This window comes from Lipophrys pholis, assembly GCF_963383615.2.
Source record: "Lipophrys pholis genome assembly, chromosome: 8".
In the NCBI taxonomy this organism is placed as follows: domain Eukaryota; kingdom Metazoa; phylum Chordata; class Actinopteri; order Blenniiformes; family Blenniidae; genus Lipophrys; species Lipophrys pholis.
In genome coordinates this window covers 9,619,217-9,646,973 of record NC_137630.1, presented here as the reverse complement: position 1 = coordinate 9,646,973, position 27,757 = coordinate 9,619,217, and the positions used below count along the sequence as shown (strand labels likewise).

The 27,757-nt window shown below is 42.2% G+C and overlaps 1 protein-coding gene across 2 annotated transcripts; it reads right to left on the bottom strand.

Annotated features, from left to right (window-relative positions):
* dennd2c (DENN/MADD domain containing 2C) lies at positions 1 to 26,621 on the bottom strand. 2 transcript variants are annotated; one of them, XM_080470096.1, is made up of 19 exons: positions 26,313 to 26,621; positions 20,308 to 21,362; positions 17,067 to 17,191; positions 16,539 to 16,621; positions 16,220 to 16,369; positions 14,671 to 14,749; positions 14,398 to 14,448; positions 12,655 to 12,839; positions 12,118 to 12,227; positions 10,691 to 10,760; positions 10,105 to 10,182; positions 9,651 to 9,791; positions 8,528 to 8,676; positions 5,886 to 6,063; positions 5,736 to 5,777; positions 3,171 to 3,279; positions 1,636 to 1,878; positions 727 to 813; positions 1 to 646 (listed from the first exon to the last, which is right to left on the bottom strand). In XM_080470096.1, the coding sequence occupies exons 2-19, from the start codon at positions 21,129 to 21,131 to the stop codon at positions 615 to 617; spliced, it is 2,736 nt and encodes a 911-aa protein (XP_080326222.1). In that variant the 5' UTR covers positions 21,132 to 21,362; positions 26,313 to 26,621; the 3' UTR covers positions 1 to 614. The 2 variants fall into 2 exon arrangements, with proteins under 2 accessions (XP_080326222.1, XP_080326223.1); XM_080470097.1 differs by having other exon boundaries at positions 14,404 to 14,448.
* Between the last annotated feature and the right edge of the window lie 1,136 nt (positions 26,622 to 27,757).

The window sequence follows — 27,757 nt, the reverse complement described above, 5'->3', positions numbered from 1 at the left end:
TAATGTCCTTAGAACTCATTTATTCATAACAGGTGCGGGACACATCATGCTTTCATACAAAAATATTCTAAATACTGTACATTAGTTCTGAACATGTGCAAAATGTAAAAAATAAGATATTTACAACTCCAGTTAACAGGAAAAGAGTTAGCAGTAAATTTATAAACAGGCCTTTTTTTTAAATTGAGGTTTAACCTGCAAACACTGAAATGCTCTGATTAGAGTTAAAAAAAAAAACCTCAACTGAATCTGAAATGCAAACAAGTAGGATAATTTTTATAATAAAGGAATGGCTGAAAGGGAAATGCAATAACTATGGAATTTATAAGAAAGTGTAAAAATATGTACAGAAAAGGCAGATTCAAATGTAAGAAAGGTAAACAGGTTTATAACCAGTTCAGAGTCATGACTGGAAGGTTTTCCTCAAAGAAACCTCACCTGATCAGACCTCTGAACATGTTTCCAGTTTTCTCCCAATGAGAAGTCCGCACCGGCTCTCCTCCCGTCCCCGTTCACATCGGGATTCTTGTTCACATTCGTTTCTCTCGGCCAGTCCAGCAGCAACAAGTTTTCAGGTTTTAATTACAAAGTCTTTCATATGAGAAGATAAGACACTACTTAATTTGTAGGAGCTTCATCTTGTTCCCTAAAAGAAGCGGAGACGGATAATGAGCCGCCGCCGCTGGTAGCGAGCCTCTTAAAGAGAGTGTGAGCAGTGCTACTCACCCAGTCCCTTCAGGAATCTGTTCACGCCGCTCGGCTCCGACTCGGGGCACGAGTCCAGATGCTCGGCCACTCGGGCTTCAAACAGACCTGCGGGGACCGCGACAGAGTGGCGGGGTTCAGGAGCACAAAAAAGACTTTAGATGTTGAGGATAAGGGAGAAAAATATATAACTCTAAAAACCAGAATACCTTGGGGGGGGACATGTATGCCCAGGTAGAACATGTTAAGTCCCCCCCAGGACTCGAACCGGGCATTTTGCCACTACGTGAGGTCAGATAGTGCGAACCACTACTCCGCCTCTGTGTGCTCTACCAAGGTAAGCTGTGTTTTATTGACTTGTTGACCTGATAAGCTGGTCTTCATGTTCCGTTTAAATCTTTTAATCGACGCCTGCTGTGATTCATTTCCCTTCATCACGCAGTACTTCTGCTTTAATATGATTAAATTACACACAACCCCTCATCCGTTGAGCGGATTATTATGTAGTAACATCTCACATTATGTCAAATGCTGTTAGGCTATTATCTAAAATGCTATACACCTCCTAAATTTCAGCTCTTTTCACAGACTGTATAAACCCTGCGAAGTCAGTCTGCTGCATTATTTTCGGGTATTTCATTTGTTGCTTTTTGTATTTTATCGTCTACAGAGTTGAGATTTTTCTGGCACAGCTCTGAGGTGAACATGAAAAGCAGCCTATGGAGCAAAGAAATCTAATCTCAAAGGCATTAGAGGTTGATGTTAACAGGTTATTCTGAGCTTGATGGACAATGCCCGTGGATGTTTCCATCCTCCTGCTGATTCAATTATGAGAACCAACTGCACGCCGCAGCTGCTCCGAGTGTCTTTTCCCCATCTTTTCTGGCGTAATCCAGAGCACCGCCCCGCCAGTCACCGCCCCTCGCTCACCTCTCCCTCTGCCCTTGCTCAGTTCTTTGTCCTGGATGAAGCCGGCGAACATCTGCGTCTCCATGAAGAGCTGCAGGAAGAGGCGCACGCCGCGGGACGGGTGGGTCTTGCGGAAGCTGTCGCGCTGCAGCTCCTTGGTGCCGTTGGAAGCTTCGACCATGTGGAGGGGGTAGTGGCCCACGAGCTCCACGAAGAACCGCACGAAACCCTCCGACACAAGGGAGCTGAGGTCGGCCGGCTGGTCTGCAAACAGACGAGAAGATCCAAAGTTTAACTTCTCCTGCCACGTGAATTTACACCATCATAACTGTCTAAAGAAGAGAAATAAACTATTTATGGTGGTCTTTACTCTCAAAACAGCATCAAACCCTCTCTGTAAACTTGCTGGAAGTTATTTCAAACACATTTCAGAACCAAGCAAAGATCTTCTGTGGATGTCGGCTGACTCAAACTCTTCAGTCTCTTTATGTAATCCCAGGGAATAATTCATCTTTATTCCCTCAGATAGTACTTAACCATTTAAACCGAGCCACTTTTCTAGATTTCTGCTTGTAAATGGCCTCCCCTTATATAGTACATTATATTTTATTTATTTATAACATTCACTACATTCTTAACACAATGTTGCACCAACCTACCAAAGGTCTTGTAAATACATAACGGTAACGAGACCTTGTGCAGTCAGACCACCAAAACTATCAAAACAAACATTTTGGTCACAATTGGCTCTTGTACTGCAGCAAACCACGACAAATCCTGTAACGCCTGGCACAACATTTAGATACAGGCTTTAATAACAGCATCAGTTTGTAAAAGCAGCTCCTGTGAACAGATGCAGCTCAAAAAATGATAAAACCATGAAAATGTAGACATTTCTCCCATATTTCACTTCATACTGTAAAACTTCTGCATACTTCACATACAATCCACATGAAATGAAACATTTTCAAACCTTTTTTAAAATGTATTTATCATAATCTCTAATTCATCATGTCAGATATTTTTGCTTTCTTAAATATATAAAACCATAGTCATAGATTAAAACGCAAAGGATATCAAACATAATGGCCATGCAGGAATCAGATAGTCATCAACCTTTGTGAAACTCAGAGCGACTTCCAGGGCTCTGAGAAATAAGAAAGGCTGCTTCTTACAAACCTCCAGGAATAATTACAGTCTCAAATCTTGTCGTTCAGACTATTTTTACATCAGGCCATGCAGGACAGGAGGCGGCCTCAAGGCCTGCGTCGACACTCTGACTACTTGATCCTCTTTAATTATGACAGAAACCGGTCCTCTGTGACTTGTAATAGTTTCCAACACCCAGTGACAGCTCAAGACAAAAAGCAGGCGCAAAACAGGCCCTGCGAGTTTAGGAAAAGCTGTGTCATGGGGAAAGACTCCACAAGTCTCATGACGAATCAGGTTAAGCTCTGAATGGGTCGTCTATCCAACATGGTTTGGGGTGTGTTAGAGCTTCACCTGTGGAGGAAGAGCTGAAATTCGGATCTAACCTCGCAGTTGAGAGAACCCACCTCCGTACGCGTCTCTATCGTCCTGTCTGAGGATCTCCTCCCTCTCCTCCAGGATCTGCAGCAGTGCGGCCTGCAGCTTACTGGGCAGGATGCAGTCTTCATCGCCAAGCTGCGAGAGGTCAGAGGTTCGTCACAGTTAGACCATTTACAAAGCAAACAGCAAACCTCTGCTTATGTTAATGTAGCTTCAAAGAGACACATTCAACATGAATTCCAAGTCTAATTATGGTGCTTTAATGCAGAAGTGGCTGGAATCTGCAAAAAAAAAAAGACGTAATGCTGTTAACTAGTCAAGGTGGAAAATATAAATATATTTTTGGTTCATGTAAATAAATATACAGTAAAATAACGAGCTAAATAAGTTGAGAATTTAGAGATGGGCTGCTGGTATATGTACCAAGTTTCCCATCGTGTCCCAGTCGAGAAGCTAAAGGACAAATTTGTGAGAAAGTGACTCAACACTGCCACAGAGGCATGATTTGATTCTGCACTCTTGTCTGGTTTCATTACCTCTGAGAGTCTCTGCCGCTTTCAATCGCTCCTTTGTATCATGTTATGTTACTAACCGGTTGCCATTTAAGCGCGCTAGGTTCAAGTGATTACTCAAAGCTTAAACAACATAGTTGCCATTTTCCATTTAACCTAACAAGTTTCACAAAGAACTTCAAGATGCTGTTTATTACCAGCACTTACTTTCACACCCCTTTTTTGTCCAGCTTTATGTTGTTCCTCTTACCACGTAAATGATTTGAAATAACTGTCTTCCTTTTTATATGTTACACTTAGACCCAATCTTCATGCTTGAAAAATTGATAATAAAAAAAAAGACACACAACATATTTTTGTTTGCATGCTAAAAGTGCCTCTTAAAAACGAGCGTCAAAGCTTAGTGAAAAGAGAAAATCTGAAAATACTGTACGTGACTGTGTTGCAGCTGATCTGGATGGATTACTCCCACAGCACGCATAGACAGTAAATCGTGGATTAAATACTGCTTCATTCCTGCAGTAACTTTCTAAAGTAATAATTCCTTCGATCTGGATGCAGAGTTGCAGCATCAAAAACAAATAAAGCATCAGAGCACACTGAGCCTGCTTAAAGCAGCCGACAGACCAGAGACCGTCATTGTTACTCATGGTGCACAATCCAGCATGGAGTGATGGAGTGATGCACTAATCCATTGACAGAAACCACATCATGTTTCTGTTATGAGAAGAAAAAGATAGAGCCCTCCTTCCTTCATGTTTGTCTTGACTGGTTTCTGGTATGATCAGCAGAACTAATGATCGATCATGCTGTCATCATGCGACAACAAGGAACCAGACACGTCAGCTCCTTTATTTTTACTCCAAATGCTTCTACTACTGAAACACCAGCTGGAGGCGCTAATGTACCTGATGTAGTGCTTCATCGGTGCAGGTTGACAGTTTTCTGAATCTGCACAGCATCCAGGTATTTTGGATACGCTGTTTTGTAGTTCATATTCCAGTAATCAGCCATAACATTATGACCAAAGATAATGTGTAATCTGCCTCTTGCTATAGCCACAGACTCCTCAAGACAGATCCCTTAAGCTCTGGATCACCACTTTTCTATTCATGGACCTCTTCTGATATAGATTTTAGTTTTGTGTGTGTAGCTTAAAAAGAGACACGAAGACTTCATGACTGCATCAAGAAGAACTTGTGTCCTTGTTTTTTGGCAGAAATACACCACAAAAAACAAAAAACATAGCAGGATACATACTGGCCAATTACTTCACTGCAACACATTGTACAGATAGGGAACATCTCACAGGAGCTTCAGCTTTGGAGACGCTCTGACTGTCGTCTAGCCATCAGAACTTGCCCCTTGGTCAAACTTGCTCAAATCCTCCAACACAGCAACTCTGAGGATGATGTGTTCACTTTTTGAATGATACGGGTGCAATGACAAAAAGACAGACAATCAGTGCCATTCAATTCATCTGTCAGTGGTCATAATCTAATGGTTGATCTGTGTTTTTCTGTTTTGTTGCACCGTGTATCTGCTCGACCAAGTAAATTACTACTGCTCCTATGTGGTTTAGTTTAGCTTTTCAAGAATTTTCCCCTGGGATTATTAACGTTTTCTATTCTATTCTATTCTATTCTGCTGATACTGAATTGAGTTGAAATGGTTGCCCAACAATGCCGTAATGATATTTGAAGCAGAACTGGTGGAGCAACCAGCCTCACTAAAGCCTTGACGAACTGACGTCTCATGAGGTTGCAGTTAAAAGTTGATCCTAGAAAGTGAGACGTGAATGAGGAACCCTGCCAAATCAAGATAAAATCGAAACACGGCAGTTAATCACGGCCAACTCCGACAGAGAGATCAGTATTAGCCGACAAACCTGCAGGCCTGAATAAACCACATGAGACTCCCGCTGCGAGCTCACATCCTGCTCTCTTACGTGTGAGAGCACGGTTTTCTTTGCCAGCCTCCGCACACTCCAGTGCCAACAAAAGACAAGTGCAGGCAAAGCCATTGCTCCCACTGCGACCACACCTATCATTCGCATTACACAATGCCCTGTGTACACACCTGAACAACAAACTTGTCTTCACACAGATCCACAATGAGCACCTGGGGAAGACGGAGAGAGGAAGGAATGAGTATTACATTTCTGAAATGAAAAACAGAACCTGCTGACTGAAAGCAAACACACACACACACACACACACACACACACACCTCCTCGATGGGCAGCTCCAGCAGCTCGGGCAGGCAGGGTGCCAGCACCCCGATGAGGAACGGCGTGGGCGAGCAGCTGATATCCAGCATGCTGGCCGGCAGCACGGGCACGAACGTGTGCTGCCAGGTGAACGGGTACAGCAGCGCCAGCACGGCGTGGCTGCAGCGAGACAGCACGCTGCCACAGAGGAGACAGAGAGAAGGTTGAACGAAATGCTGCGCGGCTCTCACAAAGATCATATGACACAACGATATCAGTCACAGCTCCCTGAAGACGGAATTAATCTGACAACATTTTCACAGCGGGACTTCAGCAGACAGCGTTTGTGCGTCAGGAAGTTCCCCCAGAATGCAACTGATTCTGCAGTATTTACGTCTATTTGTGGGGACACTTCTTGCACAGCTGTAGGAATGGAGGGAAACATTTCCCCCTTCTTCCTGATTGGCTCCAGAGTCACTCCTTATTATCTTCTAGATCCGTGTCTCTCCTCAAACAAACAGCAACGTTAATAAAAAGTTTGATTAACAACTTCAGACTAAATACAAATTTATGCTTTAAAATCACTGTATTTACTTCATAATAAACTGGTTTGGCTTTGCTTTCGGGTATTTCGGTCGGTGTTAGACCACAACACAGCAAAGGAAAAGCCTCATGGTCATACTTCAGGCTGCTTATAAACTTTTAAAACATGCACCTGCTTCTGTCAGTGAAACTAATTACAACCAAACTGTCAGCGTGTGCTCATGTAATAAAGAGGAATAGAGATGCTGTGCTTTTAGGATACTGTCCCGAACTTGGATTTTTATTGAGCTTATCCAGCGTGATGTAAACAGGACTACTTAAATAGTTTTCTGGCTTGTTAAAGTTTATAAAAATGAAAATTTAATTAATATGTTGATTTTTAATTATTATGAGCTGGTCTGACTGAGCAAACCTCTAAAAAGTTAGTATCACTTTGAATGTAGAACTTTAGAGTACTTTCAAGGTGATACTAATATTTTAGAGCTTGACTATCTCTGGCTCCAGTCCATTTGAGGGTGTTTCTGTTTGTACGCTGAATGAAATCCTTGTGTGTGCGTGTGTGTGTGTGCTTGCGCGTGTGTTTTATCTGAGCTTCCTCCCACAGTTCCAAAACATGTGTTTTATGGTAACTGGTGACTCTGTTTGCCCTGCGATGTACTGTTGGCCTTTATCATACCTTCGTCCAGCCGGCTCCAGCGCAACACGACCCGAAGTTGGTTAAAGGAAAACAAATTGATGCAGAAATAATCTAGTTACGTTTTCCAAAGACTTGTTTGAAAGGGTGCTATTTACAAACACAAGGTTGGGAAGGCGTCACCTTTACATTTATAACCTTTCCAATTCATTGGTGGGGCTTTACTTTGAAATATTTATTGGCACAAAATGTGAAACTATGTTAAGTTTGTGTTTAACAAGCTTCTGCACAAGAATCTATTCAAATTCTCGCATAGTTTAGGGAGTGGAGGTTAGAGGTGCAGAAACCCATCAAGCGTTGAGAAGCCTCTTTTAAAAAGAGATAGAATTGAAGAGATGTTCCTTTAAATGAAAAATGCACTCACTATGTCTTTAATTTCTCGTGCAGAAAAATGACCTTCAAAACCTGGTGCACGCATAGTTTTTGGCCAAGAAAAAAATATCTTATCAGGCGTGCTGCACGTGTACGCCTTCTTTTATAAAATCAGGAGCTTGTGTTTTAGTTGATGTTTTTGTTAAGTGTCAGTCAAAACGTTCGGTCACTCGCTGTTTAACTTTACCTCCTTGTGATAAATACTTTTCTCTTGTTTCTATGGGGCTGTGCTTAAACAAAACTGTGGTCATTTCTGTATGCACTCTGGTTTTTCATGTCAATAGGAAAGAATGAAAATTACAGTTTGAACCAGCACAGAAAGATGAACTACTTAGTTATAATATCAACTTAAATAAGCTCTGTCGTCTTACACTCTTTTATATGGCACATGTTGTTCAGAAAAGTGGCATTTTATCAACAATCGAGACTAAACAAAGAAACTGAGCCCGTGAGACAGGTTAGCTTCACCCTACCGATGATGTGTTGTTGCAATCGTAACATAATACAGTACACAGTTCTTTTTTTCTTTTGTGTTTATTCTAACTCTTTCCCCTGGAGCCAGAGAGACTTAGCAACAGGATTTTAACCATAGTGTGTCTTCAACATATAAGCTGAGCAAAGTCCCCTGAATGGCTTTTATTGTCTCATCTAAATCTCTGTAGGTAGTTTGAACGTCTGCTCAGAAGTCATTCATCAATCAAACAAACAGCTCGTTACAATCACATGTTTGTTTAAAATGAGCAATACCAGCACATTTTCATTCTGTATTTCCTAGATCAATCCTTCCTGATGGCTGTCTCTCTGTTGTACTCTCAAATATGACAGAAGGATATTCAGGCTTGGCAGGGTCAAGAGCTGCAGTTGAATAAATAAACGTGACTCAACTTGCCAATGAGACTTGTTTCACAGTTTGGAATTTAGTGACGCGGCACGCAGGTACACACAGGTAGATGATCCAGTGCAGTGACTAGCGTTGTGTCATTTGACTAATATTTCAGCCTGCAAAGCTTTCCTGCTGGATTCGAGTGTCAGTTGGAAGTTTGTGTGTCGCACCTGAGTTTGTCAGCGATGAAGATGACTCTCCTCTCAAGCAGAAGGGAGGCGAAGACCTGCAGGAGTTTCCCCACGCTGAGACACTGCAGCAGACTGTCAAAGTCCACGTGTTCCAGTCTGGAATCTACCGGTCGACACAGAGTCAGTACCTGAGAACGACACAGTGTGTGAGAGTCACACATCAGCATTATTAATAGACCTGTTTAGACACATAAAGGTTTATATTTTTGAAGACAGTGCTTCAGATCTGTAGACCTCAGAGTTCAAGATGTATATATATTTTTATTTAAAGTTGAGCCGTTATGCCTTTCTATATGTGCTACAAGTTTTAAATAAACAACATTATGAAATTACAGAGTCTTCTTCGACTTGGCCAGCTTGCTTAACACTGCTTGAGGAAAATATTGGGGAACTTTGAGGCGGCTGTTAACTAAGCAGGTCATCTTCTAATCCCGGGTCGCACGGTGGCCCAGTTGTTAGCGCGGTTGCCTTACAGTGAGAAGGTTCAGGTGGAGTTTGCATGTTCTCCCTGTGTGTCTGTGTGCGTTTCTGGTTTCCTCCCACAGTCTAAAAACATAAATCACCTCTCGGTGGGAATGACAGTGTGTGTGGTTGTCAGGATTAACCCATATAGGGAAACGCATCTCGCCTTCACCACAAGTCAGCGTGTCGTTGGGTAAAACACTGAATCTTGCATTTCAGCCGTCACCATGAGCTTTCAGGAGAGCGACAACCACACACACTCACTCCTACTTTTAGAGAAACCAGAGGAGCAGGAAAAGAAACACACAACCAGGACATAAGCGCTAACTGCTAGAATAAGAGTCGACTGAAACTGTAGGAGGATCCTGGCGGTTGATTCAGAAGAAAACAGTGACTTTACAGCATTTCCTGGGTCTTTATGGGAAGGGTCATTACTTCACTTATTTTTGATCTGTTATGGTGATGACTCAATACTTTCCTGTTGCTGGTTATAATACACTTAGCAGAACAGTATGAAAAGCCAGCGCTATTGTCTCCACGGACAACCTCAACTTCTGAGTCATCCCAAGCTTGCGAGAAGGAGTGGTTATGAGGAACTAAACTACTAAATAACATTTCCTCTTTTGGTTTCGGAGGTTACCTCATTCCCAGTGCCAGGGAGGAAGCTCTTGACGGTGACAGTGCGTCCAGGTGCTGGAAAAGGGGCTTCCATCACGCTACGCATGAAGGGGTAAACGAGCGCCGGGGACATTTCTCTTCTCCTCTCCACCTCCTCCAGAATCTGAACACACGGTACACACCAATCTGGACAATCTGGAAATACCGTTTCTCTCGCTTGCCGCCCGTACATTTTGCTGCAGCTCACTGGAGAATGGGTGGGACATTTAGACACACATACAACTTCTCTTTTTGAAAAACACACCCACTGATTGCACAGAATTATCTTGCATTGTAGCCTCATTTCATCCTAATACGTGCACATACATTCAAGGGGATTAGCACTGAACTTAAGTATACACAGCACACTTTCTCATTGCTATAAAGACTTCTATGAGCATGTATGCAAAAGTAGATGTATTACATGGTTACTGTACCTTCGCAAACAGGTTGAAACAGCCCAGCTTGCTGACAATACAGTGCACCTCAGGAAGCCTCTTTCCCTTTCCACTGGGCTGGAAGATAAAGGTCTTTATGTCATACTTGGGTATTTTTTAACAAAAACATTAATAAATGCTTCAAACGCAGAGCAATTCTTTTACCATCTTAATTAAGTCGATAATGTATGAATGTGTCGAGTGGGAAATGTCTAAAGTCCAAAGTCTATCTACATTTATGACAGCAGAGGGCAGCTTATTTACTGAGGGAAAGATAATACTGTCCTCGCTCCTCAGAGTATTGACACAACATAGCTGCACAACAGTCAAAAGCTGAATGAAAAGATAAGCTCGCGCTCAAAATGGTCTGAAGAATCTAACAGCTGTTGTCCTTATGAGGCAAAATCGAGGGAAAACTGATGAAATTCCTCCTGCTTTGTGTCACTGATTCTGAAGTGGTTTATGGTCAGTGATTCACTTCTCCTGCGAGATGTTGAGTAAGCACGTGGCGGCCTGCCATGTCATCACACACTGCACATAAACACATGAAGGCTGGAGTCTGTGAGTCAGACACATGCGTGCTCACCAGGATTTTACGGCAGTAACAGAACCAGCGGCTGCCATCCTCTCCGGTCAGGACGAAGGAGAAGGTCTCGCTGTGGACACAACGTCGAAACGAGAGAGAGCATGTGAAAACTGTCAGGAAGCAGGCAAAAGCCAGAAGAATGAGTAACATGACCACTTCATCAGAAAAGCAAAGAAAACTAAATTTGAAAGTTACACACACAAAAAAACATGATGCAGTTAACAGGTACTTCTAAGTGTTAGAATTGATGCAGAAAGTTGTGTGTTATTGCCGTTTCAGTCAGTCTGTTGACTGATTCACACACTGATGTCAGACAAAGATACATCAGTGAGTTGGAGGAAGATGCTCTTTTATCTTATGACCAAAGGATCAAACCACTGAAATGAACTATCAACATACAGACAGGTCCTAGAAAGGTAAGCTAATGTTGATTTGCGTTAGTTGTCTCAATATGGCCACCCCTCTCTGGAACAGGAGATTAGGGATAATGGTATAATTTAGGACAGGAGTGTCAAACATAAGGCCTGTGGGCCAAAACCAGCCCACAAGAGGCTCCAATCTGGCTCGACAAACCACCAAATGGTAAAAATTTCAAAGAAAACATGGACAAAAAACACTAAACATAAAATAAAAAGTGTGGATGATGAGAAGAAGATGAAAACAAAATACAGCTTCTGCTGTTGTAGGCGAGATGAGACGGTGGTAAAAAAAAACCATGAGGGCAGGGCGGGAGCTGACCTCGGCATGTAAACAAATTTCCTAAGAGTAGCAGACACAACAACACTGAGACCTGAGCAGAGATATCAGTGACGCTGCCATGAAGGACAGCTACATCTATGTAGCTATGTTAAATCATTTTCATAATCAATACTATCACATCACAGCCACAATTCTAAGCCTTTCAGTAATGGGTTTCTACTCTCTGTTACTTAATAAACCATTATCCCGAACATTTCCATGTGGCCTCTACAAATACAAAAAGCCAACACATTTAAAGGAGGTAGATCATGTTTTCCTGTGATGTGCACGGCCACATCTATATCTGGCTCAAGAACAGGATTGTAATGTAAACAGATGTAAAGCGACAACCCACATCAACGCAATAAACTCCACAAAGACTGCCCGATCCATCTCGGCATTCACAGATTTAACTAGATCAGGCAGAATTTGAACAAACCCTGTGGGGAATTTGCATTGTTGTAGCGGCAGTTTATTGGTTACAGCTGAGGAATGAGACGGGAAAAGAGGAAATGGACTAATCAACATGATACACGGAATAAATAGTTGGACGCTATGTGGTAAATACATAAAAGGTGTGGATGATTCGAAGAAGATGAAAACAGAATACAGCGTCTGCTTTTGTAGGCGAGATGAGACGGTACGCGTTAGCGTGGTAAAAAAACCATGAGGGCCAGGGGGGAGCTGACCTTGGCATGTGTGCAGAGGGTTTCCAGTCCAGTGTGTCGGGGAAGCAGAACTTCGGAATCACTTTGAGCTGATCCTCAGCTTCTCTGGAGAGCCGGGACGACTTCTCGAACTGAAACACAGACAAGCTACTGTAGTAGTGCAAAAATGATTCAAGAGAGCGGCACAGTCAGCTTACAACCGACCTGGTTACCCACAATCCACCTGGTTAGTTACATAAGCAGAGCTGAGAATTCTTGAATAGAAATCAGAAACAAAAACTTTTCACAATTGTATCATTGACCACATGGTGCACAAGAAAAACACCTTTAATCCATGTGACAGTTAATCAATCTGGGAAACTCCCTTAAAGACAATCTTAAATCTTAATCGCCTGTCACATAAAATAAGAATCATCCTCCCTTGACTTTTGCCAACCAAGATTAAACATTTTATGTGGAATTGGTGCATTAAATCAAAGCAATGTGATCAAAGTGGAGTCGCTCCCACTGCCTGGAAGAAATGTGGGGTGTAATGTTACTGTAAAGGCTCCTCCTTACCATTTTGGGAAACTGCTGTGTAATTTCAGGCGAGTAGGTGTTTCCTGAGGAGCCTTTTCTCAGCGACACCACCACGAAGATCTGGAAAAGCTGCTGCTGCTGCAGCTGGATCAGATCCTTCTCCAGGGTGCGGTAGCCTGGCCGGCGCTTCAACGTGGACTGCTTGTAGACCAATCGCCTGGAGCCTGCCAGACGCCACACAAGCCGACAATGTAGTCATGCTGGGACAAAGCCCAACCGGCACGCAGAGCCAAAAATAAATGGTGAACGGACATTACTTATATAGTGCAGTACATGGCGCCCGTTATCACATTCATACAGTAATGGTGACAGCATCACACAAGGTGCTCAACCTCAACTGGAAGCCGCTTGGTTCAGGTGGACAGGGCGAGATGGACAATCCGAGATGATGGGAAAGACTGAGGGTTCTCAGTCACTGAGCCAGTTACCATGACCAAAAATAAATTAAAAAAAAAACAACACCTCGAACTAATAAGATCCTTGTAATATTTAGAAATGTACTGCAAAAACAACAGCTGCACATCATGTCTGTTGTGAAGATACAACGGGACGTACATGCACGGTGGTGTAGTGGTTTGCACTGTTGCGTCATCGCAGGACAGTTGTGGGTTTGAGTCAAGGCTGGTTGGTTGTATGTTCATTGGTTTTCTCTGGAGACTGTAAAATGCTTAAATGTGAAAATTTGTGTGTGTGGTCGACTGTATCCCTGTTTTGCCCTGTGATGGAGAGAGTGTGTTCTACCTTTGCACACTGTTATTCCAATTTTATATAATCAAATAAAGCATGTGGCATTATGATACATTTAAATGATCAACAAATTTAGAAATGGGTCAATGCTTGAATTTGTGTAATCTGTATATCAACAGATTCAAATTTTCTACCAACAAGAATTAATAAGTGTGTATTCGGCTGCTCCATTTTACCGGATCACCGCAGCAAGTTGTAGAAACTTGTGCCAGAGACATGGCACGTCAAATCTGGGATCAGTTATGTTGTGAAACGTATAAAATTGTTTAAAGTTTGTAATAGAACTGACAGGAGAGTCTTGAAAATAAACCCACTTCACTATAAAGCTGCACTTATATCATATCAGTAAGGATTCAATAGGAATATGGTCAAACATTTGTTTCACTCATTACACCCAATGTCAAAGTAACAGCAAGCAATACTAACAAGTTGTTTTCCTCTTTGTTTTCATTCTCTTTTTTTCCCCGTCTGTTTTGTTTTTGTTTTCTTCTTTGAATTATTCTTTTTCACATGGTGTCTTCAAAATTTCTCAATTAAATTATATTTTTCCTCTATGAAAAAAGAAATGTACAACAACAGTAACAAATAATTGATGCAAATCTGTTTTAATCTTGTTGCTGCTCTGTCCAGGGGTCACCTGGATCTACCTCCTCTGTCTCCTCTAACGTCATAATGCCCATCTTCCTGTCATCCTTCAATACATGCATGAATCTTCTGAGGTCTTCCTGTTCTCCAGCATTCTTTGTCCCTCTCTTCAGCACAGCACATCACATCTTCAGCCTCTCAAGCTTTAAGTCTGAACTGCTCCCCCTCAGCTGTCCCACTGATCTGTTCATGGTTTTCATCCTGGAATCTCCCCATGAATACAAGCTGCATCTTCATCAGTGCCACTGTCTCCAAACCAAACACTAAAGCATATCTCGCCACCGTCTCGACATAAACCAACACATTTAAAGGAAAGGTTTGACTCCATACTGGTACCATCAGAGCCGTCCTCAGCGTCGCTCTCTGTCCCACTGGCCTCCTCTATAGACACGAATTAGAGGAGAGAGACAGATCAGTAAGGAGCAGAGGAATGGGAATAATTCGACAAGCCATAATCAGTTGCAGACAGTCAGCCTTTGTTTCATGATCTGTGGCTTTGCCCACCACAGCTGGCCTCTATAGCATCAAAAGCTGGGTATTTCCAGCAAGTGGCTCCACATACTCTTCTGTTGATGTGGGTGACATTCGGGCCGTATGTCTCACCTCGCACCGAGACTCCTTGGTTCTTCACCCTCTTCCTCCCACGCTTGTCATCAAAGATGGTCAAAATCTTGTTGACATACTGCACACAAGAACACATTCACCGGTACTTGTCAGCCCCATAGTTTGAGAACTATTATAGGTTTGTGATGACAGGTAATCATGAGATAACAGCTTCTAAGTACATAATGGATTATAGATTTTCTCCCCCTTTACATTCCTGTGTTTATCTAAGCTGAAAGTCCTAGGGTGCACTCAATTCAACGACCGCTCTGCATTCATACAGGAAGATCGACTAAAGGTTTTCAAAAACAGCCCATTCAGGAAGCTCAAACCAACTTTTAAGAGGGACAAACTGTACCAAGGAAGCAAACTTGTTTGACAGCGAAAGACTAATGTTGCATAATGACAGTGCTGATATCTCAAATGGTCAATAGAGGACAATTGACAAAATGTTTGTTCGTATTTGTTCTTATTTGGTTTAAAGTCACATATGAAGAACAAACAGCTCAAAAGTTGGACGTCCTGTTTAAATACCTTCTAAGAATAGAATGGTATTTGTCAAACCTTCTCGGAGGCACAAGGCAAGCGTCAGGTAAGCCACCTTTACAGATATACACGTCCAAAAGGTCTGGTTCTTTACCTTGTCGTTGAAGCTCCGGCCCATCGACAGTCGTTTGGAGGCCATGGGACACAAGTCCAAACTTATGTGCTGTCTGAATGTTTGAGAAGCTCTCGCGCATGTTGTCATGCCACTATCTATTTCTCACAGCATCCTCTCCTTCCTGTTCAACAAGTCACCGCCCCCTCGAAGCAATGAGCGCATGATTCAGCATTTCACAGAAGACGCACCTGTCAGCTCGTCTCCCATTGGAGGAATTGTGTAGAAATATTCTGTCAGTCAACCACATCATCCAATCACAACACGTTGGGTCGACATGACAAGAAGGTCAGGAATGACGTGGAAATACTATTCTGAGAATTTCATGCTATTCATGCAACATTTTTATGTCAACCTTCAAGCTAAAATCTCTACCTTTCACCTTTGTTGTTCTCATTTTTTTCAAGTCAGTTAAAAATGTTGTTCTCACTAATTGGCCAGAATGCAAAAGAAATGTTTTAACCCCTTGATGACACGGACACCTGGAGTTATTTTGAGTGATAAGTGAGAGCTTCAGCCACATCTAAGTTGAATTAAAATTTTTATGTTTAGCAGTGACTCTTGTCAGTGACTGGACCGTCGTAGAGTGGGAGTCCTGAAGTCCACCGTAATGACCAGTATGAGCTCTATTTCTCTGCTTTCTGGTGAAACTGTTAGTATTCAGGGTCGAGTTTGACCTTTCCGGTCTTTCTGTGTGGATTTAGAATGTTTTCCTTGCGTGTGCATAGGGTTGTTTCAGGTAATTTGGCCACAATGATAAACATTTGAGGTTTAACGGTGACTCTAACATTCAGTTTATACCACACCGTTTTAAAAAGAGAAAACGTTTGTTGTGTTTTGTGTGTCCGTTGGTGCTCAGGTAGGTTTTGTCCTACCATCTAAAAAAACTACCTGAGGTGTCCTTTGTATTTTCTGAGTGCTTGCACGTCGGGGTGTTGCCGGTTTGGGAGAATTTGCAAGGGTTGAAGCTTTGGACGCCTGGAGCACCTTTCGCTCCACTTTTCCAGCGTAGCCGTGCATCGTTTGGTTTTTGGGAGACAACTGGAACACAAGAGTTGTGGAGTTAGTGTTCTGAGCTAATTAAATGGTATCAGGCTACAGCACTCTCTTCCCCCGATTTCCTTTCAATCTCCGGTGAGATACGTATCAGTTTTTACAGACGTTTACAGACAGGAAGTCTCCCCTATTGTGAAAGGATATGTTCCGTTACCTTTGAGGTGTGAGGCCTTGCAATGGGGAGACACATGGGAGACAGCTTGACATCTTCATAGGGGTTATCTCTGGTCGCCTCACCTGAGGCGAGACAGCGGGAAGGATTACACAGGATGGCAGGATGCTTTATAGTCTGAGATTACCTGAAGAGGCGAGGTCACTGTGACAGCAGAAAATATAGTGTTTTAACTATAAATATTGTGGCAGTTGCTATGACAGTATTGCCCCTTTAAGATGGGATTTTACTATTTGCATGTTTGGGAGACAGTAGATTAGCTACTGTCATGTTTCCCTCTGCACTCTAGATAAACAGGCAACAAAACTCCAGACTTTGTCCTCAACAGACAAATCACTTGGGAGATACTATCCTTCAAGGCTAAGGGTAACGTTTGTGACTTTGTTTCTACCATGAATAATAAATAAACTGTTGGAAACTGCAATGTAGAAAACAATTCTTTCATCCAGCCAATGAAATTCACCAATCGGGGTCTTCTACTATTAAACACACACAAGGAGCTCAACTTACAGACAATGTCCTCATAAATGTTGTCGTCAGAGTATGCGTGGTAAAGACCAGACTGCCTGGCCTGGTCTCGCAGCGTGCCTCGCTCTGCTGTCAGACGTGCCGCGTCCTCGTACTCGAAAGACTTCCTGTGGTGGAGAGGGAATGGAAAGCCTGTGAAAAACCGGGCGGGCCTAAAGATAGCCACCATAGCATTGTTTTAGCCATTGTCTTGTGTTTAACCCGAGTCCCACCACGGAAAGCCTTGTTGATATCAAAAACAGCAAATGCAGTTTTAAAAAAAGAACATGGACTGCATTCATCTGGCAAATTTACTGCTTCTGCATTGCTTTACACAATCCCACCCATTCCCACACACAGTTATTCGCAGGATTACAAACTCATGTTGCTGGCTGGTGGGGTCTTCCATTGCGAGACGCTCGCACAGCTTTGAAGGAAACCTGGTTTTCAGTGGCTTGAAAATCAGAAAGTACCCCAGAAAAAAAGTCTTACACGATACAGATGTCATCTGGAAACATGTGTCAGTGCATGTATTTTCAGCGGCTTTTGTCAGCGCAGAGTCAGAAACTCAAGTTCAGTGTGATCCTGTGTCGGTCCTGTGGAGGTGTTTCATAACATGCAACAATGAATGACAGCCAAAGGCTTCCTCTGGAAATCATGCTACAGTATGAGCACACATGAAAGGAAAAAATAATGAGACGTATTCCATTGCCAAGTCAAACAACACTGGCCCACGAGGAACAGTTCAGGAAGCTCATTCATACAGATATGCTGAACATAGTCACAATAAAGCTACTTAATACAGGTAACTTTAGCAAAGAAAGACCCATCGGGGACATTTTAGTGCAGTAACATCGTTCACTATGCAGAACTTGATTTATTTTCCTGGGATTTATTGAGATTCGTTTGACTGAAATGTATGACCATTATGAGATATTCAAGATATTCAATCAGTGAGTGAGTGAGTGAGTGAGTGAGTGAGTGAGCACACAGAAAAGTTTGGGAAAGCAATTGTTGATAGCATACGAACAATTTCAACTACTTTCGTTTAATAAATTGACTTTCATTTAAAACATCTGCAGGGGAAATACTTATCAACTTTTTATCTTTGGCAGTGAAGCCTTAAAACAAATGTTATAAGTAGGCCTGACATTTCCTCTTGGAAGTGTATAATAAGTAAAATAATTTAGCACTTCTTAGACTATAGCAGGTGATTCAACATTATTTCTAAATGATTGGTATGTTATTGCCATTTCTTTCTGTTATTACACACTGATAATTTTCAAAGCAAGAAACATTATAGTAAAAAGTCAGTTTTGTAGGAAAGTCCACCATTAGTTACGTCTCACAAAATGATGATTCAATTGAGAAAAACGTACTCTCGCACACTAAATACCCAAGTGTTTGAGCTGACTGTAGATAGTTCGAACACTCAAGAATAAATCTCTACAAAGAAACCTGATACAACAGAAAATGTTCAACCTCTGTTGTTTCCCACGGTTTACTGTTTTCTTTTTAAAATGCTGTTTCATTTCCTCCACTTCTCCTGCTGATTCAACAACACATTAAAGGAGAAGTGGAACCATAAAATATTTATTCCCTCATATTGCTCATCTTGACCTCATTTAAATGAAAATCTATTGACCATCGTACCATGGACTTAGCTGCCCAGCCGACCAATGCAGCACTGCTGTGGACTCATTTTGGTTTCAAGGTAAATAAAACAAGGCCCAATAACTCTTTTATTACAGTGTCACATTTGCAACCTCAAACTGTAAGATATGAGAGACTGAGACAATTCGCTGGTAAACAACATTTAAAAGATAATTGAACTAACAGTACATTTTAAAAACTGCATAATTATGAGGGTTTGTGATGTCTGGGGAAATAAAACAGTACCAGAGAGCGGAGAAAGACCTCCAGGACTCCCACAGCAACACGTTCATGAGTCAAATGAACATTTAGAAAAAGAGTGTAGAAGCAGTCGTAATTGCTAGTTTTCAATAAACATAACATAAACAGTTGGAGGTTATGACTGAGTTGTTTTATATCAAGTGACTGGGTGACCTGCAAATCTGGATAAACAAGTGTTATGTAACAAATATGTCTCCCTGTACAGTGTTTGACATCTTTTATCATGACACAGGCATAAAAACAAGATATTAATATGACTTTGCTTGCATGTCACATTTTCACCAGTTCCGCCGTCTCAAAGCAATGCACAGTCAGTCACATTCATTCTCCTACACAAGTCAGTGGCAACGGTTGCCTTGCAAGGTATTCAACCTCCTTTGGGAGCAATTTAGCTGCCTAAACACCCTATCAAACCGACGGCCACACAACTCTACCAAGTGAGCCACTTTAAGGCACATTAAAATATTCTGCAGGTTACAGTGTGTCAAATAGCACAATGATTCCCGACCAGAGGGGCCCAACCCCCACCGGTGGGTCAAGGGGGCATGGGGGTATAAAAAAAGTTTATGTTTTAAAAAATAGGTGAGTCGGCATTCAATTAATTTATGTCGCATATATGTCGTATATTTTTGTTAGACATTACTATTCAAAAGTTTAAAGTATTGTGGTGACATGGGCGTGATGAAGGTGAACATCCTGTCTCCATTAGTGTAATTTCTGGACAATTGAGTGCACCTTTTTTCTGATAAGAAATTGATGATGAAGGTTGTTGGAAACCATTGAACTAGCACAATGGCCCAATAATGTCAGCCCCACAGCGATATCCAGTCAGGAGTGTGACAATGTCTCCGCTCATGGCAACGTAAGAAAAGTAAACCTACACAAATCAGCTCGTTTCAATCTGTATGTGAATTTAACTACGGTCTCACTAGAAATTGTGAATAAATAAGCTCGACATATTAATTTCCCAGCAAACTGTCGCCAGGTTTAACATGACAGCCGATAGATAACGTCCACAACAGGTTTTTTTGGAGCTTTGTTTGGCTGACAGTGGAGGACAGAGCTTGTGTTTTGTGCGTGCGTGTCTGCTGATGGTGACCCTGAACCCACGGCTGCGGGGGAACTAGGCCACAGCCGAACAATAGAGAACAATACTGCCAGATATCATGTGACATCACAACAGGACCCCAGCCAGAAAATCCACTGCACCCCCACCCCCCCCCCCTCCCAAAAAAAAACAATAACAAAACAAAAACTGCCCTGAAAGCACAGCTGCAGCAAAAACCCAATCACCTGTGATTCATTTGGAGCTTTTAGTACGAGGACTCACCTGTTCTTCTTGTGCCTCGACAGGCCTTCAGTCTGTGCGACGGGACACGGTGGGGGAGGGAAGTTAGGGGGGCGTGCGGCCCTCCTGCTCCTCCCGTTGGAGTGGTTGTTATGAAGGGATCTCCCTGTGCCGTTGTTGCTGTTGGCTCCCTGATACTGGAATGTCCTCTGAGGTTTTGGAGGTGGAATGGCCTCACCTGATGACTCCCTGCCTCTCTCCCACAGCAGCCGGTCCCCCTCCAGCTTTCTCCAGAAGCCCCGTGAAGTGTAAAAGTTTCCAGCTGGCATGCCATCTTCTTGGTCATCCGTCGACAAAGGTAGAGGTTTAGTAACGACTTCAATGTCCAGGATGCGTCCCACTTTGTGCTCACCGTTGGCAATGACAGTCGGTTTACCCTCCACTTTTGAAGACGCAAACTGGTTCGTTGAGAGAACTTTGTTCTCTGGAGTTGTGGCTGAAAGCTGAGCGGACCATTTCTGCAGATGCTCTGATTTCCGAGTGGCCACACTGCGTCCACCTTGTTCCGGGGATTCCCGAAAATCCAATCCCAAGGTTTTTGCTTTTGAGATCCGGCTGGAACGCACGTTACCTAGAATATCTTCCGACAGTGCTCGGGTCACAGTCGGACGGCGTGCTTTTACTCCGTCGTCTGGGCTGCCGCCCCGCTGACTGCGACCCTCCCACTGCGAGATCTTGTCCCTGATGCTGACGCCCGGCTCGTGAGGAGGCGGCCTCCCCGACGGTCGGCCCTGCCAGGGCTCTTTCTGGCGGCGTTCGGCCTCGCCGACCCCCCGCCTGCCCTGCTCCAGTCTCAGAGCCAGCATGTTGAGAGGGGGGGCAAGTGTCAGCTCACGCTCAGTATTCTACAAGCGAACACATCAGGGATTTCCTTGCAGGGACAAACATACAAATGTGGTTTTAATTATCCCAGAATGCTTGCCAAAAAAAGAAAAGAAAAAAGAATGCCACGAGGCTTATAGTTTCTTCGTTTCTGTCTTTATGTGTCTTCTCGCTCTGGCAGTCTCATTTCCACCTCCTCTCATTTTCTGAATGACCTGAGAGGAAGACAAAGAGAGTAAAATTATTCACCAGCACACTTAAAAACAGGTCCAGACAGCACACTGCTGCAGGGTCAAAGGGATACAGAGGCAACACAGTCATGTCAGATTGCACAAACATTTCAGGTTTTCACACTGGGTGTAGGCAGGAACAGAGAGAAAGTCAGAGAAGGTGATATCTAGAAATGAATTGAGCATTAAAAAGGGAAGAGGGTTACTGCTGTTTCTTTCGTCTTATGTCTCTGCCCGAGCCCTCCGCTTGCCCCGGGGGAATTCAGCATTCTGAAAACTGTCATCCTCAGACCTTAGTCTCTGGCAGAATAACAAATTGCCCACGATAGAGCAGAGCGTCTAATTTATTGTTCCTGCGGAGAAGTCTTTCAGATGACTGTGAGGAATGTGCATTCTGAGTGATTTCAGAGGGGGGCTTTAAAGGCATAAAGACACATGGGTTCGCCGGGGCAGACACAGAGCCAGCACCAATTGATGATGGAAAACATTTAACCACACCTATTTACTCAGTGGAACAGACGCTCCTCACGTGGCCCGGCCACTTCTCACACACACACAAGACGCAAACACACAGACAGTGATTAACTGAGGCCTCTGGTACGCACTGGCAAAAATGTATGCACAACTGGACTGAACCCAAAATCACAAAGGATATCAATGTGGACAGTGCATATTGGAAGATCACCCATCGACAGGTTACACTAACAGTGCAAACTCGAGGGAAAACCTTGTATTTTGGCTCAATTCTTTGTGGCTGTCGAATGGCAGGATCGCAAATTTTATGTCACAATATTTCCTCACCCGTTATTTAAATCAGTTTTTAAAAAAGTTAAGACAGTTCCTGGAGGCAAACTGCAGACAAAGCGAGAAAAGAAATCAGCTGATATCCCATTCTAATGCAGTAGTTAGTTATTTTTACAGCATCGGCTCTCCTTACTGGTGATACAATATCACATTTTATTGTGAGACTTTAACCTAATATATATGTGACTGATTGACAATGTTAAGAGATTGATAAAAGCTGTACTTATATGGATGAAAATAATCAAATGTTGACACAACATTTCATGCGAAAACGCATCGTTTTCGCTGTTTTGTTTCAGAAAAGTTTCGCATTTACACGGAAATGGCAGGAAGGTTGAAAACGATTAAGCTTTCAAGTAGTGCTGTTTGTTGTTTTTGTAATTAAACCACACACACATGCACACAGAGAACAATATGCTAAAAACATAAACAATGGCGAGCATGCAGACATTCGTATGATGAAACAAAGTTGTATGGTTTGTATTGCTGTTCCGGGTGACTCTCAAATATAGAACTACCAAGTCCCAGGAGAATATGGCCTGGGAGTCATGATACTCTGTTGTTATTGTCCATCCACACACATCTGCAGAAGAACTATTTACTACGGACCGTGGTGCGCTTGTGCAGTAGCAGCATTTTCAAAAAGTTCTGTTTTTCAGTGGCTGCAAGGAATGTTGCCGTGTAAACGGACAACTTAAACTCAACAGAGGTTTTCTGTTTTCACAGGAAAACGGGGCCTGAAAGCCTGGTCATGGAATGAAATGACAAGGTTTCATGCAACCACATCTATTGGAATATTCTGGTCTGATAGGGAAAGTGAAAAATAATTCCATACAGCAGGGATTGTTTAAACAGATTATTCCAAATGGAGACCATGTACACACTCAGTCTGAACATGTCTCACTAGTTGGGGTCAAAGTTTCCTTCATGTGCATGCCTGTTACGTAACGTCACTGAGTGATGCTTCATTTACACTGTTTAGAGAAAAACATGAGAGCGAAGCATAAATGGTGGATTGAGAAGACAAAGCTGCTCTCACACATATAACTTTTCTTGATCAGACTCTAAACTTGGAAAATGTTTCTGCTTCAACAGAAACACAACAGGCTTGTACCAGACAGTGCAAAGCATCATGGGATTGATCCACTGACTGAATCGAATGATATTCGTGATGCATATGAACCTGGACATTAATCTGATCATTTTATTCACTGTTCATGTAAACAGGACAATCTGAGCTCTCAATTCCGAGTGAGAAAAAAGTGTAAATCTAAATAAAAAATTGTTTGTATTCGAGAACACGTTCCATACGCTAGATGAGCTTCGTGATATCTTCTATTGCTTTCTCCAGAGAACTGATTGGTCAGTAAGGTGGTGCATTGATCTCTTACAGGTACCTGATTTAGCCTTTTCGATCGTGACACAGTAAACCTGGGATTTTAATCTCAACCTACTTCTCTGAGTCTTGATTTGGAGGACACCACACTGGACTCTACATCTGCTTCTCTCCTGAGCCATCGGGATGACGAGCTCCCACACAAGACTTTCTTCTTACCAGACTCATACTGTATGTGCTTACAAGCTCTCTGCGCATTTTCTGATGAGGTCTGAGGTGTAACATCACTGACAAAAGCAAGACCTCCTTGGTTCTGAATGAGCTATAATGTGTCAAAGCCTCTGATAAAGTGATATCGAACACTGGCAGAGCCGGTGTAAACATTTCCACTCGTCCTACTGGAGTCAACATGGATGCGGTCGCAGTGCAGGAGCAGCTCCTGTCTGGCTGGAACAAACCACTTGGACACGTTGCACCATCGGGACTGAAGCTGAGAGCGGCTCTGAGTAAGGGGAGAGATGGTAAAATTCCACAGCACGGCTCATGATCACATTAACTGTATGAGCTGCATTCCATAAGTGGGGGGGTGGGTGGGGGTGGGGGGGGTGGGGGGGGTGGGAGAGACGTACACATCGAATAAGAGACAGTCAGTCGGTCAGTCCGTCTCACAAGTAGCGCTTTTGTTTTGGTTTGACCTAAATCGGACGTATGTTTTGCACCAGAGAGTTGCTCCATCATCGCCAGACCTCCGCGATGACAATGCAGCTCCCCAAACTGACCCACTTGCGTTATTTGTCTGTGTGCGGCGGTATGTCGTACAGGAAGGCATGAGTTGCGTTTCCTGTGCTGCAGGAAGAAGGATCAGCGGACTGTCCGTAATTATGGTGCGGGGAAGATTTGCAACCCGGCTTCAGCCACCAATTCAGAGCTATGTTTACATCAAACCCTCGTGATGGAAATCAAACATTGACTCTGAAATACAATAAACCCAGAGAACCATGGCCAGTGGGGACAGTGGCATTTAAGGTTTGATGATAGAGAGAGGTAGTGTTGTCGTAGCAGGTGACGAAACGCAAGCAAGAGTGAATTGAAGTTTACGAGGCTGCGAACTCTGCAGCAGGGCATGGCCAGTGGTTTTGATTTAGTGAAACCCATCGACTCGCCCACGCAGAAACCAGACAGAGGACACACGAAAAGCCGGAGCACCCCGTCATCACCTGGCAGCTTAAATGACACCTAATTGCACCCTCCAAACTGCAGCGGCACGCCCTCGCAGGGATGCGCGGCGTGACCAGACACGCTGTAGGTTGAGGCGTTTTTTCATCACGGGTGACAGGTTAAGCCGTAATAAAAGAAAAATGCAGGTTTGCCACATGCACTGCATGTGAGCAGCAACACAGATGAAGTGCTTTAATTGAACGGTCAGTCAGCAGCCTGCAGAGGATCCTCTGTGTACATGCAGGCCTTCAACTGCGTGTGATGCTGTCAGCATCACGGTGAATGAAACGAGCTGTCTTAAGGCATTTTAGCATGACCTTGAAGCATTTAGTGGAGGTATATTTTTGAAGGTACTTTCCCTTGTTGTTATTCATCAAACTCAAAAGTAGTTTTTTTCTGTAGCACTCAGCAATAAGATCCAACAGCCTCCGATTGGCCTGAGAGGAAACTTTACTGCTTAGGTTGTGTAAAATAAACACAACAGTGAGTCACAAAGAGCAGAACACATTAAAACACTTTAGTGTGTTGCGAAAGCTTTTGCATGCAAAGGTAACTCAATGATCCCTTCTGAATCACAAATTTAACTGACTCATTCACAGGAGTGGATGAAAATAAATACATTACTTGAATCAGTAATATTTTGGGCCACTTAATAGTTTTATTTTTTTAAATTTCAATCATATTTGAGTACAATTTACACCATGTAATGGAATTCCTTAAAACTCATTGAGCTGCATTTTTAGAAGCCAGCAAGTTTGATTATTAACACAAAATCCAAGCATTATATCACCACTGTAAAATTGTAACATTTATAATATTGTTTCTTTTTACACAATACTATTTGTAGGGAAAGTTGTTTTCAGTTATGAGTAATATTTATCTACTTTATGGTTATCTGACTGAAATGTTAGCAATGCAGTAAAACCTGGTAAAAAAGTAACTAATATCAGACTACTTTTTCCCCAAGCAAGCAAATTTACTAATGTTTAAGTACAATTTATACCATATGATGCCATGTTTTTATGATCTGCTTTCATAAGCTGCTAATGACCATTGGAATGAATGAAAACAGATTGTTGTATTTTCTAGTGAATAAATATATTTATCTACTAGAGGATATTATTGCTTCTAAAAACACATGTACATTTTATGCAATTTGTCCATCTGTCACATGTGATTTAATCTAATTGTTGATCATTTTAACATGTAAAATGTTTATTTTGAGTATTATTTCAGGTGTGGTACTTGAGTAAACTCAAGGTGAAGGAGCACTAATGGAGCAAATAAAGTGCTTTAAAGAAGTAGTAGTTGTTTTCTGATGTAATGTATCCACGCCGATATGAACAGGACATTTTCCCGATACAGAAAATTACTGATATGCTCCCTAAAAGTTGTACATATTTGTCATTCAGTGATTGTAAGCTTATTTTTGAACTTTTTCTAAAGGAATAAGGTTTGAGTTTTCCCTTTATGTATTGGAGGCGTTAAAGTCGAACAGCGCGTTAACGCGTGCTGAAAGAAGTAAATGAGAATATTTCAGGAGAAAAAAGAAAACTACACATCTTTACTTTACTTACCTCTGTTGCTTAAAGTTGTGAGAAAAAGTCATGCTGTCTGCGCGTAAAAAAAAAGATATAAAATCCGCCGCATCGTTTAATCCATGAGGGCTCCGCGGTGTGCGGTACGTTCCATACGAGACAAAGTAACGCAAGTATACGGGGAGAGACTGCAGTTACTGGTTACTTACTGGTTTATTAAGTTTTAATGGAGCGTAAAAGTGTGTCGCCTGTTCTGAAAAGTGCACGGAGTAACAACAAAGAGAGGCTGCAGGCTGCGGAGTGGAGCGGAGTGGAGCTGAGAGGAGCAGCTCTCCTCGCCCTCTTTCTGCCGGACGGTCCGCGTCAATAAACCGAGCGCACTTCCGCTACAGAATTTCAAAATTTACAAACTAAATAAAAAAAAAAAATCAAATTAGATTCCAATATAAATAATATGAAATGTAGACATTTGATTTGAGCAAATATGAAAATCATCCATTTTTTATTTGTATAGTGCACATAAAATGCTTAAAAATAACTGTAAATCTGTAAATATTTTGAATGTGGAACATTAATAGACTAATGTAAAGCAATTGAAAGGCAACTAAGTCGCGGATATTTTAAGAGTGATCTTCTCTTCTGCTCTCTTTTTATTCAAAACGTGTTGAATTAAAAGTTCAGAATTTCAACATCAACATCAACAACAAACTTTTAACTTTTCTGTGAATTTTTTATTTTTTTAAACATATGCCTTTTGTTGCTGTTTTCACCTTTTCCGATTTTACACATCCTAATAAAATGTGTATTGAAATTTCCCTCTCGGGTTAATAAAATATTTCTAATAGCTTCTATAACAGCTGCAGTTCTATGTGAGGCAGTGTTGTCATAATCCCGCTTTTTTTCCATGGGAAATAAGCAAACTACTTTCTCAACAACACAGGACAAAACAGTCTAACTTCAATAAAATTACAATAAGTCATGATATTCTAACTAAATTATGGAGTAATTATGTCCTTTTTAATAACAATACCAATTTTAAACTGAACTAATCATACTTTATGTCCACTTCTCCAGCCTATAATATATCATATATATATATATACTCTAATTACACTACAAATATACATACAAAGAAAGCAATAACTGTAAACATATCTCTTATATATAAATAATGGCTACACTATACTGCTGGATGAACAATATACAGTTGCACAATGACTTAAGGAATGAAAATAACCGAAAAATATAATTTCATTACAGTTTGTGTCTGGACTTTTTTTCCCCCAGAATCTACAGACATGTATGTCGAGGACTCTCAATTAAAGACCGTAGACAAATACAACACAGGAAAAAAACACTCTTCCCTCGCTGTCTCTGGTTCAAGTCCGTGTGTGCAGACTTTTCTTTGTATCGTTAAACTGTTCTCCATGTAGACTTTCTCCAGTTTCCTCCCACGGCATTTTCACGTTGTCTGGTTTCTGTAC

Bases quoted from the DNA above. Each gene is read 5' to 3' on its own strand.
- dennd2c (XM_080470096.1), bottom strand. From the start codon at position 21,131: ATGCTGGCTCTGAGACTGGAGCAGGGCAGGCGGGGGGTCGGCGAGGCC. The intron at 9,792-10,104 runs GTACAGTAACCA...CCGTGTGTTCAG, and splicing joins GTTTCAACCTGTTTGCGAAG to ATTCTGGAGGAGGTGGAGAG. The intron at 647-726 runs GTGAGTAGCACT...CGCTTCTTTTAG, and splicing joins CAGATTCCTGAAGGGACTGG to GGAACAAGATGAAGCTCCTA.